The 15080-nt window shown below is 40.3% G+C and overlaps 1 protein-coding gene across 5 annotated transcripts in view; it reads left to right on the top strand.

Moving 5' to 3' along the window:
• Window positions 1-14773, top strand: part of olah (oleoyl-ACP hydrolase) — a 62269-nt gene extending 47496 nt beyond the window's left edge. For 3 of the 5 annotated variants that reach the window (XM_068012912.1, XM_068012914.1, XM_068012919.1), the window contains exons 5-7: window positions 6246-6415; window positions 10123-10205; window positions 12208-14024. In XM_068012912.1, the coding sequence (XP_067869013.1) occupies window positions 6246-6415; window positions 10123-10205; window positions 12208-12350 (396 nt within the window). In that variant the 3' untranslated portion in view covers window positions 12351-14024. Of the gene's footprint in view, window positions 1-6245; window positions 6416-10122; window positions 10206-12207; window positions 14025-14076 lie in introns of those variants that run through there. The other 2 variants (XM_068012927.1, XM_068012913.1) reach the window with 2 other exon arrangements.
• Window positions 14774-15080: the final 307 nt, after the last annotated feature.

Raw genomic sequence — 15080 nt, 5'->3', positions numbered from 1 at the left:
GTCTATCGCAAGCTGCTTATGCAGTTTGGCATGCAAGTAGTCCTGTGTTGTCGCTTCACCAGGTTGACACCTCATTTTGAGGTATGCCTGGTGCTGCTCCTGGCATGCCCTCCTGCACTCTTCATTGAACCAGGGTTGGTCTCCTGGCTTGATGGTAATGGTAGAGTGGGGGATATGCCAGGCCATGAGGTTACAGATTGTGGTTGAGTACAATTCTGCTGCTGCTGATGGCCCACAGCACCTCATGGATGCCCAGTTTTGCATTGCTAGATCTGTTCGAAATTTATCCCATTTAGCACGGTGATAGTGCCATACAACACGATGGACGGTATCCTCATTGTGAAGGCGGGACTTTGTCTCCACAAAGACTGTGTGGTGGCCACTCCTACCAATACTTCAGTAGAACTATTTAATGACTCAAGTTCTTCACTCGGGTTGTCCTCTGGGTTGTTGGCTGATTGCAGCATTATTGGTTCATCAACTTCTTGAGATGATTCGTACTCTTGTATTTGCTGCTTCTTTCGTATCACCTTCTATTTCTTCTTATCATCCCTTGGTCAGTTTGGACAATATATGATTGTGCATATGGTGGTAGTTCTATAGCTTCTCCATACCTTCTCTTGTCTCTTACCCAACCTGATTCTCCAGGTTGTATGTTTATCAAGTTTCTGTGATGTCTGTCATAATTATCTGATTAGATCTTTCTCAATCTGTCTCTTTCTCACCTTTTCCAAATCTTCTGCACTCACTTGTGGCTTGAATGTTGTTGGAAGTATAGGAAGTTGGATCTTCAACCCTCTTCCCATTAACAATTCGCATGGGGCTAACACATTCTGAAGTGGTGTCGATTGATAACTTAGAAGTGCTAATTGAAGATCTTCATTTTTTTTAACAACGCTTTCACAGTCCTTGCATCTCTCTATGCTTCCTCTTTAGCCTGAGGGTAGCTTGGCGAACTAGTGATGTGAGTAAAGCCATATGCTTCTGTAAACTCTCTGAAGCATTCATTTGCAAATTATGGCCATTGTCAGTTATCACAATATCCGGAATTCCGTGCTTAGCCAAGGTTTTTCTCAAGGATGTGATTACAGTTCTGAACTCTGACCTTGTAGTTGCTTTAATCTAACTTGAATAGTAATCAACAATGATCAAGTATATATTTTTATGCTTGAAAAGATCAATACCTAGATGCTGCCATGGTCTAGACGGAAAACATGATGATGTAAATGGTTCCTTGGTCTCCTGACAATTGATAGCATGTGTGATGTACACGTGCTATCATCCCTTCAATTTCTTGCGATATACCAGACCACCATAATGACTGTCTTGCCCTGTCTGTACGCTGTTATTCCCAAATGTCCTTGGTGTCACCTTTCCAAGGGATAACTAATCTTTCATTGTAGATCAAAAAATCAACAGTGCTCAGATGACCCCTTTGTTCATAATTTAACACTGGGTTGTGTGGCACGTACGTCATCCATGCAAACAATATTTTCTAATTGCTGCACATACTTCATCTTTTTGAGCATTCCTGATTTCACTCAATTTCTAAGCTGTAGCAGGTAAATTTTCTGTCCATGTTAGAGCAAACACTTCTACTTCATCAAGGAATAAAATATCACCTTCAGCCCCCGCTGATGAAATAAGTGATAAAGCATCTGCTGTGATCTGATATTTTCCTGGAAAATATTTGGTTTTTGTGTCAAATCTCTGCAATGTTAATCTAAACCTCTGTACTCTTTGAGGTAACTTTGCTAGCTCTTTTCTATTTAGTAAAGTTACTAAATGTTTATGATCTGTTTCAATCTTAAATTGAAGACCTAGCACATCGTCAGAAAATCTCTCACATGCCTAAGTTGCTGCCAATGCTTCCTTTTCTATGACTGTGTATCTTTGCTCTGTTTCTGTTAATGAAAATATAAAGGTCTGCATCTGAAATTAGACTGCTCCTAGTCCTGTTGCTAATGCATCTGCTGCTATGATGGTTGATAACTTTGAGTCATAGTGTACTAATACTTCTGAAGAAACCTAGCATGTTTTTGATTTTCTCAAAACATTCTTGTTGAGCTTCGCTCCAACATCAGGCCTTGTCATTGTGTAACAGCTGTTATAATGGCTCATTTATCATGGCTAGAATCGATAGAAATTTCCCCACTTGATTGACCATTCCCATCAACCTTTGCAACCCTGTAATGCTTTAGGCTTTGGAAAGTCTTTGATCACTTGTTTTTTTAGGATCAGCTCTGATGCCAGACCCATCAATAATATGTTCTAAAAAATCTCACCATTTGCTGTGAAAAGCCACATTTCTCATTCAATATGTGACCTGCTTCCTCCAATTTCTGCAACACTGCTCTCACTCTTGTATTGTGTTCCTGCTGATTGACACCATGGATCAACACGTTGTCCATGTGACAGATGATCCCATCTAATCCTTCCAGGATTCTTGACATTGTTCTTTGAAAGATCTCTGGTGCTGACATAATTCCGAATAGTAATCTGTTCAAACAGAATCTTCCAAATGGTGTTAGAAAAATCATCAAGAGTTTAGATTCTTTATCCAATGGTAATTGCCAAAATCAGCTGTTGGCATCTAATTTGGTGAAAGGTGTGCTTTTCCCTACCTTTTGCCAAACTCTCATCTACTGATGATATTGGATGCATTTCTCTCTCTGCTGCCTTATTCAGTTGGGTAAGATCGACATAAATTAGGTTTCTTCATTGGAACCATACCTGAGCACCATCCTGTAGGTTTTGTAACAGGTGAAATGACTCCCTGTTTGGTCATTGATCCAATATCTTAATTTTCTCTAGGAGTGGATGCGCAAGTATATATAAACACTATGGTTTTGCATTCTTAAAGTGATGTGGTATGCTGTTTTTAATTTTCCCAATCCGTTGAATAATTTAGAGAATTCAGCCCTAAAATTCCTTGGCTATACTTCTGTACCTTTTTTAAGCTCTTCTACTCTACATATTAACTGTAGGTCTGTGCAGCCTTTCTGCTTAGGAGTGAACAACTCTGATTCTTGATAATATAATATGGGGTGGCACAGTGGTTAGCACCACAACCTCACAGCTCCAGCGACCTGGGTTTGGTTCTGGATACTGCCTGTGCGGAGTTTGCGAGTTCTCCCTGTGACCGCGTGGGTTTCCACCGGGTGCTCCGGTTTCCTCCCACAGCCCTCGGTACAGACTCGGTTGGCCGAAGGGCCTGTTTCAGTGCTGTATCACTCTATCTATGAATATATAATGTCTCAGATTTCTTTTCCCTGGTAACTCAATCATTTTCAATTCTCCTATTACTTCAATTTGATGCCTCCAAGCCCATACATTTTTTAAAATGTACATTTAAAGCTTATCATCATCAGCCACAGCTCTGTGTCTGACAGTACTGAAACTGCTGCTCCAGTGTCCAGTTTAAATCATGTCTGGTTACCTTCTACAAGAATCTCTGCCATCCAGCAATCTTCACTTGTTCTGTAGATTTCCCCTAGAAACAGTAATTGGACACATTGTACATCCTGTACTTCTTTAAAAAAAAAATTCTTTTGATTTCCCTTTTATATTTTGCAGTACAAGTTGCTTACTGCAGCATACCAATTGGATGTGTTCCCTCTTTTTACATAAGAAACACTCTCTGCTTCTCTGGCTGGGCAATTTTCCTGCTGGTGCCTCACTTGATCACACTCACTGCAATTAGATGCCGCTGCCTGTAGATGTTCTACCCGCCTTTCTATCTTTGACCGCCTTTTTTGCTTTTGCTTTCTTTACTTCAGCGGAGTCAGCTATTTTCGCGATCCAACAGTTAGATGATAGTTCAGTTAAATTTTCTAACTTCTGCTTGCCTGCTTAACTGAATCGCTTTGGTTAACATGATCCCTCAGCTGTTAGATCGAAACTAGCCTGTTGTCTAGTTGGTTTCTCAACATAATGCTCTAGAAAACCATCCCTAATACACTCCAGAAACTCGTCCTCCACAGCATTAGTGCTTATTAGGTTTACCCAGTCTATATGCAGATTGAAGTCACCCATGATTACTCTATTACCCATGCTACATGCTTCTCTAATCTCCTGAGTAATGTCATGCCCTGCACTACCACTACTGTTTGGCGGCCTATAACCAACTCCTACCAATGTTTGCTGCCCCTTGCTGTTTCTTAGCTCCACCCAAACAGATTCCACATTTTGTTTTTCCGATCTGAGATCCTCCCTTTTCTAATGTACTGATCCCATCCCTCCTTATCAGCGCAACACCACCTCCTTTTCCTTTTTGCGTGTCCTTCCTAAATGTCAAATATCCTTGAATATTCAGTTCCCAGTCTTGGTCACCCTGTAGCCACATTTCTGTTATGGCAATTACATCATACCCATTTACCTCTATTTGGGCCTTTAAGTAATCTACCTTGCTGCATGCATTCAGGTAGAGTGCATGTAATTTTGTCGTTTTGACATTCTGCATTCTAAGCCTAGTTGATGCTTGCCTTTGTTTCGCCTGACTTCTAATGTCACTTGCTACTTTTCTACCTCCTGTTACCAGCTTTACTTCCTTCCAATTTGAGCTACCACTCAGGTTCCCATCCCCCTAACAAGCTAGTTTAAACCGTCCCCAACAGCACTAACAAATCCCTCTGCGAGGATGTTACTTCCGGTCCTGTTAAGGTGTAGCCCGTCCATCTTGTACAGGTCCCACCTGCCCCAGAACCAGTCCCAATGCCTCAGAAATTGATGCCCTCCCTCCTACACCAATTCTCCAGCCACGTGATCACTCGATCAATCCTCCTATTCCTATGCTCACTAGCACGTGACACTGGGAGTAATCCTGAGATTACTTCTTAGGAGATTCTGCTTTTTAATGTCCTTCCTAACTCCCTAATGTCTGCTTTCAGGACCTCATCCCTCTTCCTGCCTATGTCATTGGTACCAATGTGGACCACACCCTCTGGCTGTTCACCCGCCACCAAAAGGATGTCCTGCAGCTGCTCCGTGACATCCTTGACCCTGGCACCAGGGAGGCAACACACCATCCTGGAGTCACGTTTACTGCCGCAGAAACGCCTGACAGATCCCTTGGCTATTGAATCCCCTATCACTAATGCTCTTCCACTCTTCTTTCCCCCCGCCACCCCTCCTGTGCAGCTGAGCCACACTTAATGCCACAGACTTTGCTCTGGCTGCACTCCCCTGAGGAACCATCGCTCTCATCAGTATCCAAAATGGAAGACCGAATTTATGCATAGTGTGAACACATTTAACTTGGCAACTTTGCATATCCCAGCAATGTTCTTTCTCACCACTCCTGCTGCCAGCATCGGACCACAAGTGAGACAGCATTCACTTTCTCTCATGCTATTCAGGCTACTTGGACAGTACTCTTGACTAGAATGTAGTCTTCAGCTATCCTTCTGTGTCGCAGCTCGAGCAAAGTGTTTTGGAATTATGTTGCAGTGCCTTTTCTCCTTGTTTTAAACTAGCAGCTAATTTCCCCTTCTAGGGGAATCACAGCCCTTTTTAGAAGTTTCTAGTGGCATATAAACTGTCTTGTCCTTGTGTGCTCCCAACATGTTATATGCCAAGGGCCCTAAACATTTATTTAAATAAGGCCAAGTCAGAGAGGCACACATGTACACACAGTAACATAAGGGCAGTGACCATACTTCTTTATCAGTTCTGTAGAACTTTTCAGTTTATATGTGGGATGATGGTACTGAAGTTACATCTACCTTAGAGGTTTGCTTTGTTTATTTATTATGCATTGTATAGGGACCAAGTGAATCTGGATTACCACAAGTCCTTTCATCCATCATCTTTGGAATACTGTCTGATTGGATAAAAGTCTCTTTGCTGATAGCTGCAAGAGTTCTAAATTATGTATGTTTATGCAATCTCAGCCATGTTCTTAGTGGGAACACAAAACAAAACTGACCATAATTTAGCACTAAATTGGCACTCACTTAAGGATAGCTGGTGTGAGAAATGAAAACAAGTTCATTGGTGTAAAGTAAGATTGGGATTAAGGTGCATTATTGGAGCAGAATAAAGGGAGCTGCATGTAACTTGTGCTGCAATTGATGGAGGTGATTCAGCTGACATGCTAGCACTGATTCCTATACCTTTTATAACCATAAAAATGCAAAGTCAGCAAATGATTTGCATTGTTTTTACCTGGCTTTATTTTTTTCGTAATAAAAGGTTAATTGTTGAAATGGCACTGAATAATTATTTCACATTTTTCCATAATGTAGTCTGCGGCTCAATATCCCATCCAGAAGAGGTCCGACCTCCCAGATGATGAATTCTTGGAATGGATGACATCCATTGGTGGTACCCCATCTGAAATTCTTGCCAATAAAGACATCCTGCAACTGTTTGTCCCAGTTTTAAAAGCAGATCTTAGACTTGTGGAATTAATTAGGTACATCTGCATAATATATAGTCAGATTAGGATTATAAAATAGATACAATCTGTCAGATTTATTTTCTATCTTTTCTCTTTTTTGATTTGTTTTTCACACTTGAATTGAAATGCATATGATCCTTTTTGGTGCTATCATTTGGCTCTAGCATTATAACTGTGTAGTTCATATTGGGAACATGAGAGAATCCAACTGGATTAAGCCCTTCTCGCCTACAGTAGTACCTTTTCAATAGGTAAATGCAGACAGTCATTACAGCAGTATTCGATCCAACAAGGTAAACACAACTTTATGAAAAATATTTGTGTAGAAATAAACTTCAGTTTTAGAGTGAAAGAAAATAACAGAATAAAATCCATGGTGCAATGTCGGAACTTGCGCTGATTCCGCCCCCGGCCCCACAAAAAAAATCCTTTTTGGGGGTCAGTGTAGGATGTCTGAGTCTCTGGGTGTGCAAATAGGCACCTGCTATGCTGAGGAGGTGAGAAAATCTGGATGAAGATGTCAGTGCCAGCCCCAATCCCTATATAGGAGTGTAGACTTCTTTTGTAAAGGGATTGCCTAAAATTACTGCATTTTTAGAAAAAAAAAAGTGTACCTTCCTCTTTACGGCCCAGGTGTCATCCCTGGGCCCCACCCACATCTGTTATTGGACAGCCTGATGCTCCTGGTTACACAAGGCTTGCTGGCACTGAAGCTGTGGCAGGACTCTGAGCAGCCGGGAATGTAAGAATACCCAATGTAGGGAATGTGCCACTGTTAATGAAATTTTAAAACCCAGCATTAATCCTCAGAATTATTGAGTGCACCTATAAAGTAGCTCTTATATATAGCATGTAATGTTTGTTGTAAAGTAATAAGGAACATAGGAATATGCAGGACATGTAAAGGCCATTTAAGTCCATTTTAGAGACCCCATAACAGAGTTCACAAGTATATCCCTGAATTGATTTCTTACCAGGTACTAGGTCAACCCCTCTTAAAATTACAGATACTAGCCTCAATCACCTTTGTAAGAAGCAGCGTATGAAAGAAAGAACAACTTGCATTTAAATAGTGCCTTTCACGACCACCAGCCAACCCAAAGCACTTTACAGCCAGTGAAGTACTTTTGAAGGGTAATCACTGTTGTAATGTAGGAAATGCGGCAGCTAATTTGTGCACAGCAAAACTCCCACGAACAGCAATGGGATAATGACCAGATAAATTGTTTCTGTGATGTTGATTGAGGGTTAATTGACAGGCTTGTGCCTGTGATTCCCCATCTGACGGGTTCACAGGGAGGCGTTGAATTAAGGCTAGGCATTTGTAGAAGGGGAATTGCATAGCTATCTTGCGCCAAGCTGCCCTTGTGCAATTCCTATAGGCTATCCCCAAAACAGCTTGACAGCCTCACTGCTGCCAGGTCTGTAAAATATTATGTGTAAGGGAGGATAGAATGAAATTGGTTGTCTTTTTTTAAAATTGAAGTGTTGACACTGCTGATGTGTTTTTCTGATGTAAGATATCAGCTTTAAACTTAAATAAGGGTAATTATGAGCATTTGAAGACTGAGTTGGCGAAAGTAAACTGGGAAATTAGGTTAAGGGATAAGTCAGTAGAGATGCAGTGGCAGACATTTAAGGAGATATTTCATAACACTCAGCAAAGATACATTCCAGTGAGAAAGAAAGACTCCAGGGGAAGGACTCGCCATCTGTGGCTAAGGAAGTTAAAGATGATATCAAATTGAAAGAAAAAGCGTACAATTCAGTGAAGAGTAGTGGCAGGTCAGAAGATTGGACAGAATATAAAAAACAGTAAAGACTGACCAGAAGAATAATGAGGGAGAAATTAGAGTACGAGAGAAATCTAGCCAGAAATATAAAAACAGATAGTAAGAGTTTCGACAGGTATTGAAAAAGGAATAGAGTGAGTGAGTCTGGGGAGTTAATAATGGAAAATAAGGAAATGGTGGAGGAATTGACAGATGTTTTGCATCTGTCATCACTGTAGATGATCCAAATAACATCCCAGAAATAACTGTGATTCAAGAGTTGAAAGGAAGGGAGGAACTTAAAACAATTACCATTACCAGGGAAAAGGTACTGAGACAATTATTAGAACTAAAAGCTGACAAGTCCCCAGGTCCTGATGGACTTTATCCTAGGGTCTTAAAAGAAATGGCTGCTAAGAATGTGGATGCATTGGTTTTAATTTTCCAAAAGTCCCTAGATTCTGGCAAGGTCCCATCAGATTGGGAAAATAGCAAATGTAACTCCACTATTCAAGAAAGAAGGAAGACAGAAAGCATGAAACTGTAGGTCAGTTGGTTTAACATCTGTCATAGGGGAAATGATGGAATCTATTATTAAGGAGGTTATAGCAGGTCATTTAGAAAATCTCAATGCAATCAAGCAGAGTCAACATGGTTTTGTGAAAGGGAAATCATGTTTGACTAATTTATTTTGAGGAAGTAGCAAGCAATGTGGATAAAGGGGAACATGTGGATGTGGTGTACTTGGATTTCTGGAAGGCATTTGACAAGGTGCCGCTTCAACGTTTACTAAACAAAATAAGAGCCCATGGTGTAGAGAGTAACGTATTAACATGAATAAAGGATTGGTTAGCTAATAGGAAACAGAGAGTAGGCATAAATGAATTGTTTTTGGGTTGGCAAGCTGTAACTAGTGGAGCGCCACAGGGAGCAATGCTGGGGTCTCAACTATTTGCAATCTATAAGATTGACTTGGATGAAGGGACAGAATGTATGGTTGCTAAATTTGTTGATGTCACAAAGATAGGAGAGTAGGTTGTGAAGAGGACATAAGGAGTCAGCAAAGGATATAGATACATGAGTGGGCAAAGATTTGGCAGATGGAGTATAATGTGGGAAAATATGAATTTGTTCACTTTGGCCAGAATAATAGAAAATATTATTTAAATGGAGCGAGATTGCAGAACTCAGATGCAGAGGGATATGTATGGATGGCCTAGTACATGAAACACAAAAAGTTAGTATGCATGTTCAGCAAGTGATTAAGAAGGCAAATGCAATGTTGTCGTTTATTGCAAGGGGAATGGAATATAAGAGTAGAGATGTTTTGCTACAGTTGTACAGGACATTGGTGAGACCACATCTAGAGTATTGTGTACAGTTTTGGTCTCCTTACTTAAAGAAAGGATATAATTGCGTTGGAAGCAGTTCAGAGAACATTTAATTGACTGATTCCTGGGATGACAGGGTTATCTTATGAGGAAAGATTGGACAGTTTGGGTCTGTATTCATTGGAGTTTAGAAGGATGAGAGGTGATCTGACTGAAACATATAAGATCCTAAGGGGGCTTAATAGGGTGGATGTGGAAAAGATGTTTCCCCTTGTGGGAGAGACTAAAACTAGGGGGCACAGCATGAGTATTTGGAACTCTGTTTTCTGGAGAGCAGTGGAGGCAGGTTCATTGAATATCTTTAAGGCAGAGGTAGACAGATTCTTGACAAACAAGGGAGTCAAAGGCTATCTGAATAGGCAGGAAAGTGAAGTTGCGTCCACAAACAGATCAGCCATGATCTTATAGAATGGCGGAGCAAGTTCGAGGGGCCAAATGGCCTACTCCTGCTCCTAGTTCGTATGCTTACACTCCTATGAATAAAAGTGCAAGTTATTCTAGTTTAATGTGAAGTTAATGAATTTTGAATGATTTTGAGCTGTGTTTGCTTCTCCTACAGATATGAAAATCTACAGAAGAAGCTCTTCTCTTGTTCTATCAGTAGCTTTGATGGAAAAGAGGATGTACTGCATGACCTTGAAGGTAAGACTAATTTCAACAATGTTCCTGTATGCAGTTTGAACCTACAATCACACAATATTTTTAATTTGGTTTGTGAATGCATCAAATTTTATTAGTCTTAACCTGTATATATCAGTATAAGCCACTAACTGCCGCAGAAATAAAGGTCTCCATATTTACGGGGAGGATGCCAGTGAGGCCAAAGACCAGCAAGGCTAGGGATGTGGCGGTTCTGCCAAACTTAACAGCAACTGGCCAAATAGACAGCCTGGCAGATGGGTGGGAGAGAAAACCAGTGACTGTAGTACTGAGGATTTATGTTCCAGAGCTAACCGTGCTTCCAGACAAGCTGTTCCAGTACAGCTACAATGTTGGCAGCTACCCAACAAAGTGCAAAATTGCACTGGTATATCCCATCCATTTGGAAAAAAAAAAAGGATAAATCCAAACCAATCAATTATTGTACCATCAGTCTACTCTCTATCATCAGCAATGTCAAGGAAGATGTCGTCAACGGTGCTATCAAGTGGCACTTAGTCACCAATAACCCGCTCACTGCTCAGTTTGTAATTGCCTCGTTACAGTCTTGGTCCAATAATGGACAAAAACGCTGAATTCCAGAGGTGAGGTGAGAGTGACTAACCTTGACATTCAACGGCATTACTATCGGCAAATATACCATCAGTACCCTGGAGGTCACAGTTAAACAGAAACTTAACTGGACCAGCCACATAAACACTGGCTGCACAAGCAAGTTGGCAGCTGGGAACTCTATTGCAAGTAAGTCATCCCCTGACTTCCCAAAGCCTTTTCGCCATCCACAAGGCACAAGTCAGGAGTGTGATGGAATTCTGTCCACTTAACTGGATGAGTGCAACTCCGCCAATACTCGAGAAGCTCAACACCATCTAGGTCAAAGCAGCCCCCTTGATTGACACACCATCTACTCCTTAAACATGCACTCCCTCCACGATCATTGCACAGTGGCTGCAGTGTGTGCCAGCTACAAGAGTTACCTGATCGTAGATGTGCTAAGTTGGTCTCAGCATCCATAGATAAAGGATGAGAATATCTGACTGTGTTCTTGAGTCAATATGGTTCTTGGAATGTGGGCAATACTGGCAAGGCAGCATTTATTGAGAGCTAATATTAGGAGTCACTCGGGTAGTGTGGGATATTAGGGCCCTGATATTTACTCAGGGCTGTGAAGTGGGAGGATTTCCATATGGGAAACCCAGTACGAAATGTTTCTAGGTGAAATTAACAGCAGCACATCTTTTAAACTTTTCAGCAAGTTTCTGGTCAGACAGCCAGTCTGATTTGATAGGCTCATTGCCTGTCAGGTGGGAAAGCCTGCAGCACAAGACTGGAGCCTGGGTGTGTAGAGGAGGGAGGGAGAGAGATCTGGGATTAGAGGGAGGAGGAAGAGATCAAGGTCAGTATTTTTGGATGCAGGTCAGGGTGGAAATCGGGGAAGGGGGGTGTGTGGTGGGTCTGTAAAGAGGTTTTCTTATTAGTCCTGGAGAAAACACACTTCCTCCTCCTGGCCCACAAGCCACGCAGTAAATGCACTTACCTTATGGATGCAGCCCTAGTAAACCTGGCCAACATTAGTTTAAAATAAAAATCATGTTGAAATGGAGGCATGCAGCTTCCTTCAAAGATTTCAGTGACCACAAAGCCTCCTGAGAGTGGGTTGGTCACCTGTTAAAACAGAAACTGGACAGATGGGGGTCTACTTTGAAATTTTAAAATATCTTTACTTTCTATCTGACCCAAACCAACTTGTTCTTGGGGGTTAAATGATTGCCTAAGAGTCAACTACATACTTTGGGATTTGAGTTACATGTAGGCTAGACCCAGTGGAGTGATATGTTCTTTCTACTGAAGAATGTTTTAGAAACCAGTTGGTTTTTAATGACAACTTGGCAATGAGATGAGGATTGAAATTGTATTTTGAGTTTTGTAATTAAACTCCACTATTGAGAGAGGATTATAATTGTAATTTGTTTAAATTTTACAGCCTGGAATGACTTAACAAGTGGGGAATTTACCATCCACAAGCTTCCTGGAGGCCATTTTTACCTCAAAGAGCCAGATAATGAAAAGTTTTTAGTAACTTACATTACAAAGCATTTAGAAACTGCTGAGGTCAACTATCTTTAAAGGCCAGAGCACTTTGGGTTAAATAAATTCTGAATGCTCATGCAGCATGATAGGAGCTTGTTGCTTAGCAGGTCATTGGCATAGCCCTACATCTGCTGAACCATCATGCTACCTGCAGCTGTACAGCTTTTAACTAGATCTCGGATGATCCATTAACAATAAAGCTTCAGTTTTTAAAATTTTTGTTAAAGAATGAAATGTATCAATGGTACAGAAAATGGAGGCTGCTTCAAAATGTAAAGCTTTCACAATTTTAAACAAGTGACGCTATGACTGTTTTATTTCTAATTAGTGTATTAGCTGTTTGAATTTTCATTCAGTATGCTTTGTAACCAATATGTATACATGTAACACTGAACATTGTAAAAGGATTTCATTTCAAATGTTAGGAACTTCTCTAATTCTGTAAAAATTTAAAAGATTTTTGGCACTTTGTACATATGCTGTAATGTGTTCTTGTTCCACATTTAAGCACTCTGGGCTAGAAATTACATCTGGGGATAGTACCAGATGAAGGTCTAATACATTCACAAGAAATTCCCTACTTCGCTATTTTAAGACAAGCTGGGCCTATCGGGTGACAAATTGGGCAGAATTTCCAGGGGAATGCAGGAATTCTCCCAGGTATACCAGCATAGGTGTCCTTGGGGATAAGGGGTAGGGCAGAAGAAAAGACAGTCCTCTTTATGGTGCAGTTCCCAGGACATGTTGGGCAGAAACATGGGAGGTTCATGTTCTGCCCTAAATTGCTCCCTCATGGAATTACTACACCTCACTTCTATCCTCCAGGAATTTGGGGACCAAGGTGTTTTGCTAATCCACAATGCTATTTTATTTCCTGTATTTCTTTAAAATCCCATTAATATAAGCTTTCATGGCATTTCCTTTATTCATGTTTGCAAAGAAAAGTGTAACACCTACATTTTAGACATGATTTGATTTATTTTAAGCTTGTCTCTTAAAAGATATCAAATATATTGTCAAGCCTGTAGTAATAATCTACATCAAAAATAGAAGAAAGTAACCATGCAGCTGAATCATTTCATTTTATTAAATGAAGTGAGATATTCTCCATATGTCTGCAAGTCTAATTTTCAGCATAACAAAATCCAAACAGTTTTAGCATGACATTTGTGGAAAATGTATTTGTTCTGATAAGTCTAAATAAATATTCTTACACCTATGAAATTATGAGTTCACAAGCTGAATAGTTCTCAACGGTTTTAAAGTTAATTCTTGGGGATGTTGGTGAGGCTGGCATTTATTGGCCATCCCTAGCCTCCTTGAAAAGGTTGTATTCAACTGAGAGGATTGCTAAGTCACTTCAGAGGGCAGTTAAGAACCAACGACGTTGGAATCAGTTAGAGTTGCATTAATGAGTTTAAGAGGCAGCATGCTGTTGGGTCCAATCTACACTTAAACTATGATCAAAAGACTGGCATGTAGTTTAAAAGAAAACATGGGAAAAATAAATTACTTTTACTTCAGAAAAATTATTACACAGAAGTATAGTATTAAAATTGAGAACAAAAGTAGTAAATGAGAAACTCCAATTCCATTACAATCTGGGTACCAACTGTGAATAATTGAATGATGTAGGAAGATAAGTTTGCCTATAATATTATCTGCAATAGTATGCAACAATTAAGTGCAAAAGATAAATAATACCATTAAAAGCATTGTCATACCAATCTTGACCGAGCTAAACCTTGGTTTCCCATTTCAGTTTAGGAAGTTTTGGAAAGATGATATTGAGGGCTTCCCTTCTATTCAAGGATGCTGCACACTGGGTGTTATGGTTATCTCAGCTGCTGGAAAATGATGACTGCAGATTCCCCGCTGAAAGACCTTCAGATGGCTCAAGGAAACTGTGAACAAATATATCAAAAAGCAGAGTGATGATGAGGATTGCTACTTCTCTGCTAGTCAGTGAGAAGATTAGAGAGCCCATCTGTTCTGCCTAACTGAAAACATTGGTCTATTATCAGACCTGTTGGCATGAACATTATCAATGACCTGTTTAAGCAGGTGTATGCCCTCTATAAAGTTGTGGATGTCAAAAGGTCTGAATCTGCCTTATGTAATTGATATACCCCTGGTCTGCTATCTTTCTGTATATTTATTGTGGCTCAGAGAAGATCCTGTGGAGCTTATTGTCACTTGACAATGCAATGTACCCTTCTTGGGTGGAAACTATCAATGGTGGTAGATTCCTTCCCTCCTGAACCTCATCAGTATTCTCTGAAGTTATTATAGTTTCAAAAATGGATGCAGAGGAGTTGGATGAATGTGATTCCTGTGTGGAGATCAAGATAATGTACAAGTGCAATTGATGTGAAAAAGACTGCTACAGCTTTCATACTGGCAGCAAATATATGAAGATGAAGTAAAGCTGAGTGATGTTTATAGGCTAATATTGCCATGTTCTTTCAATTCATGCAGAGTATATTCCACCTGCTGTTTCTGTACTAGGAAATGCCTTGGAAGCTGAAGCACTATTTTAAACTTATCAGACTGCTCAGACTGAGAGGATGAGATTTTTTTCCTTTTTTAACTCAAAAAACCTCATTTTGCTTCCTATATGCCATATGTCTGTTATTTTCAGTGAGAATTGAGATTCCTCCGTGTACTTTGGGCCTTTGTGTTGCAGTCATATTCCCGGAGTAGGTAGTGTTGATTGAGTCCCAAAGAATTAATCTTTCTCTGGAATTAGATTCATAAATACTAATA

The sequence above is a fragment of the Heterodontus francisci genome, chromosome 2 (assembly GCF_036365525.1).
Source record: "Heterodontus francisci isolate sHetFra1 chromosome 2, sHetFra1.hap1, whole genome shotgun sequence".
Lineage (NCBI taxonomy): Eukaryota > Metazoa > Chordata > Chondrichthyes > Heterodontiformes > Heterodontidae > Heterodontus > Heterodontus francisci.
Note: the sequence above shows the minus strand (reverse complement) of the source record. Positions and strands in the feature narration are given on the sequence as shown.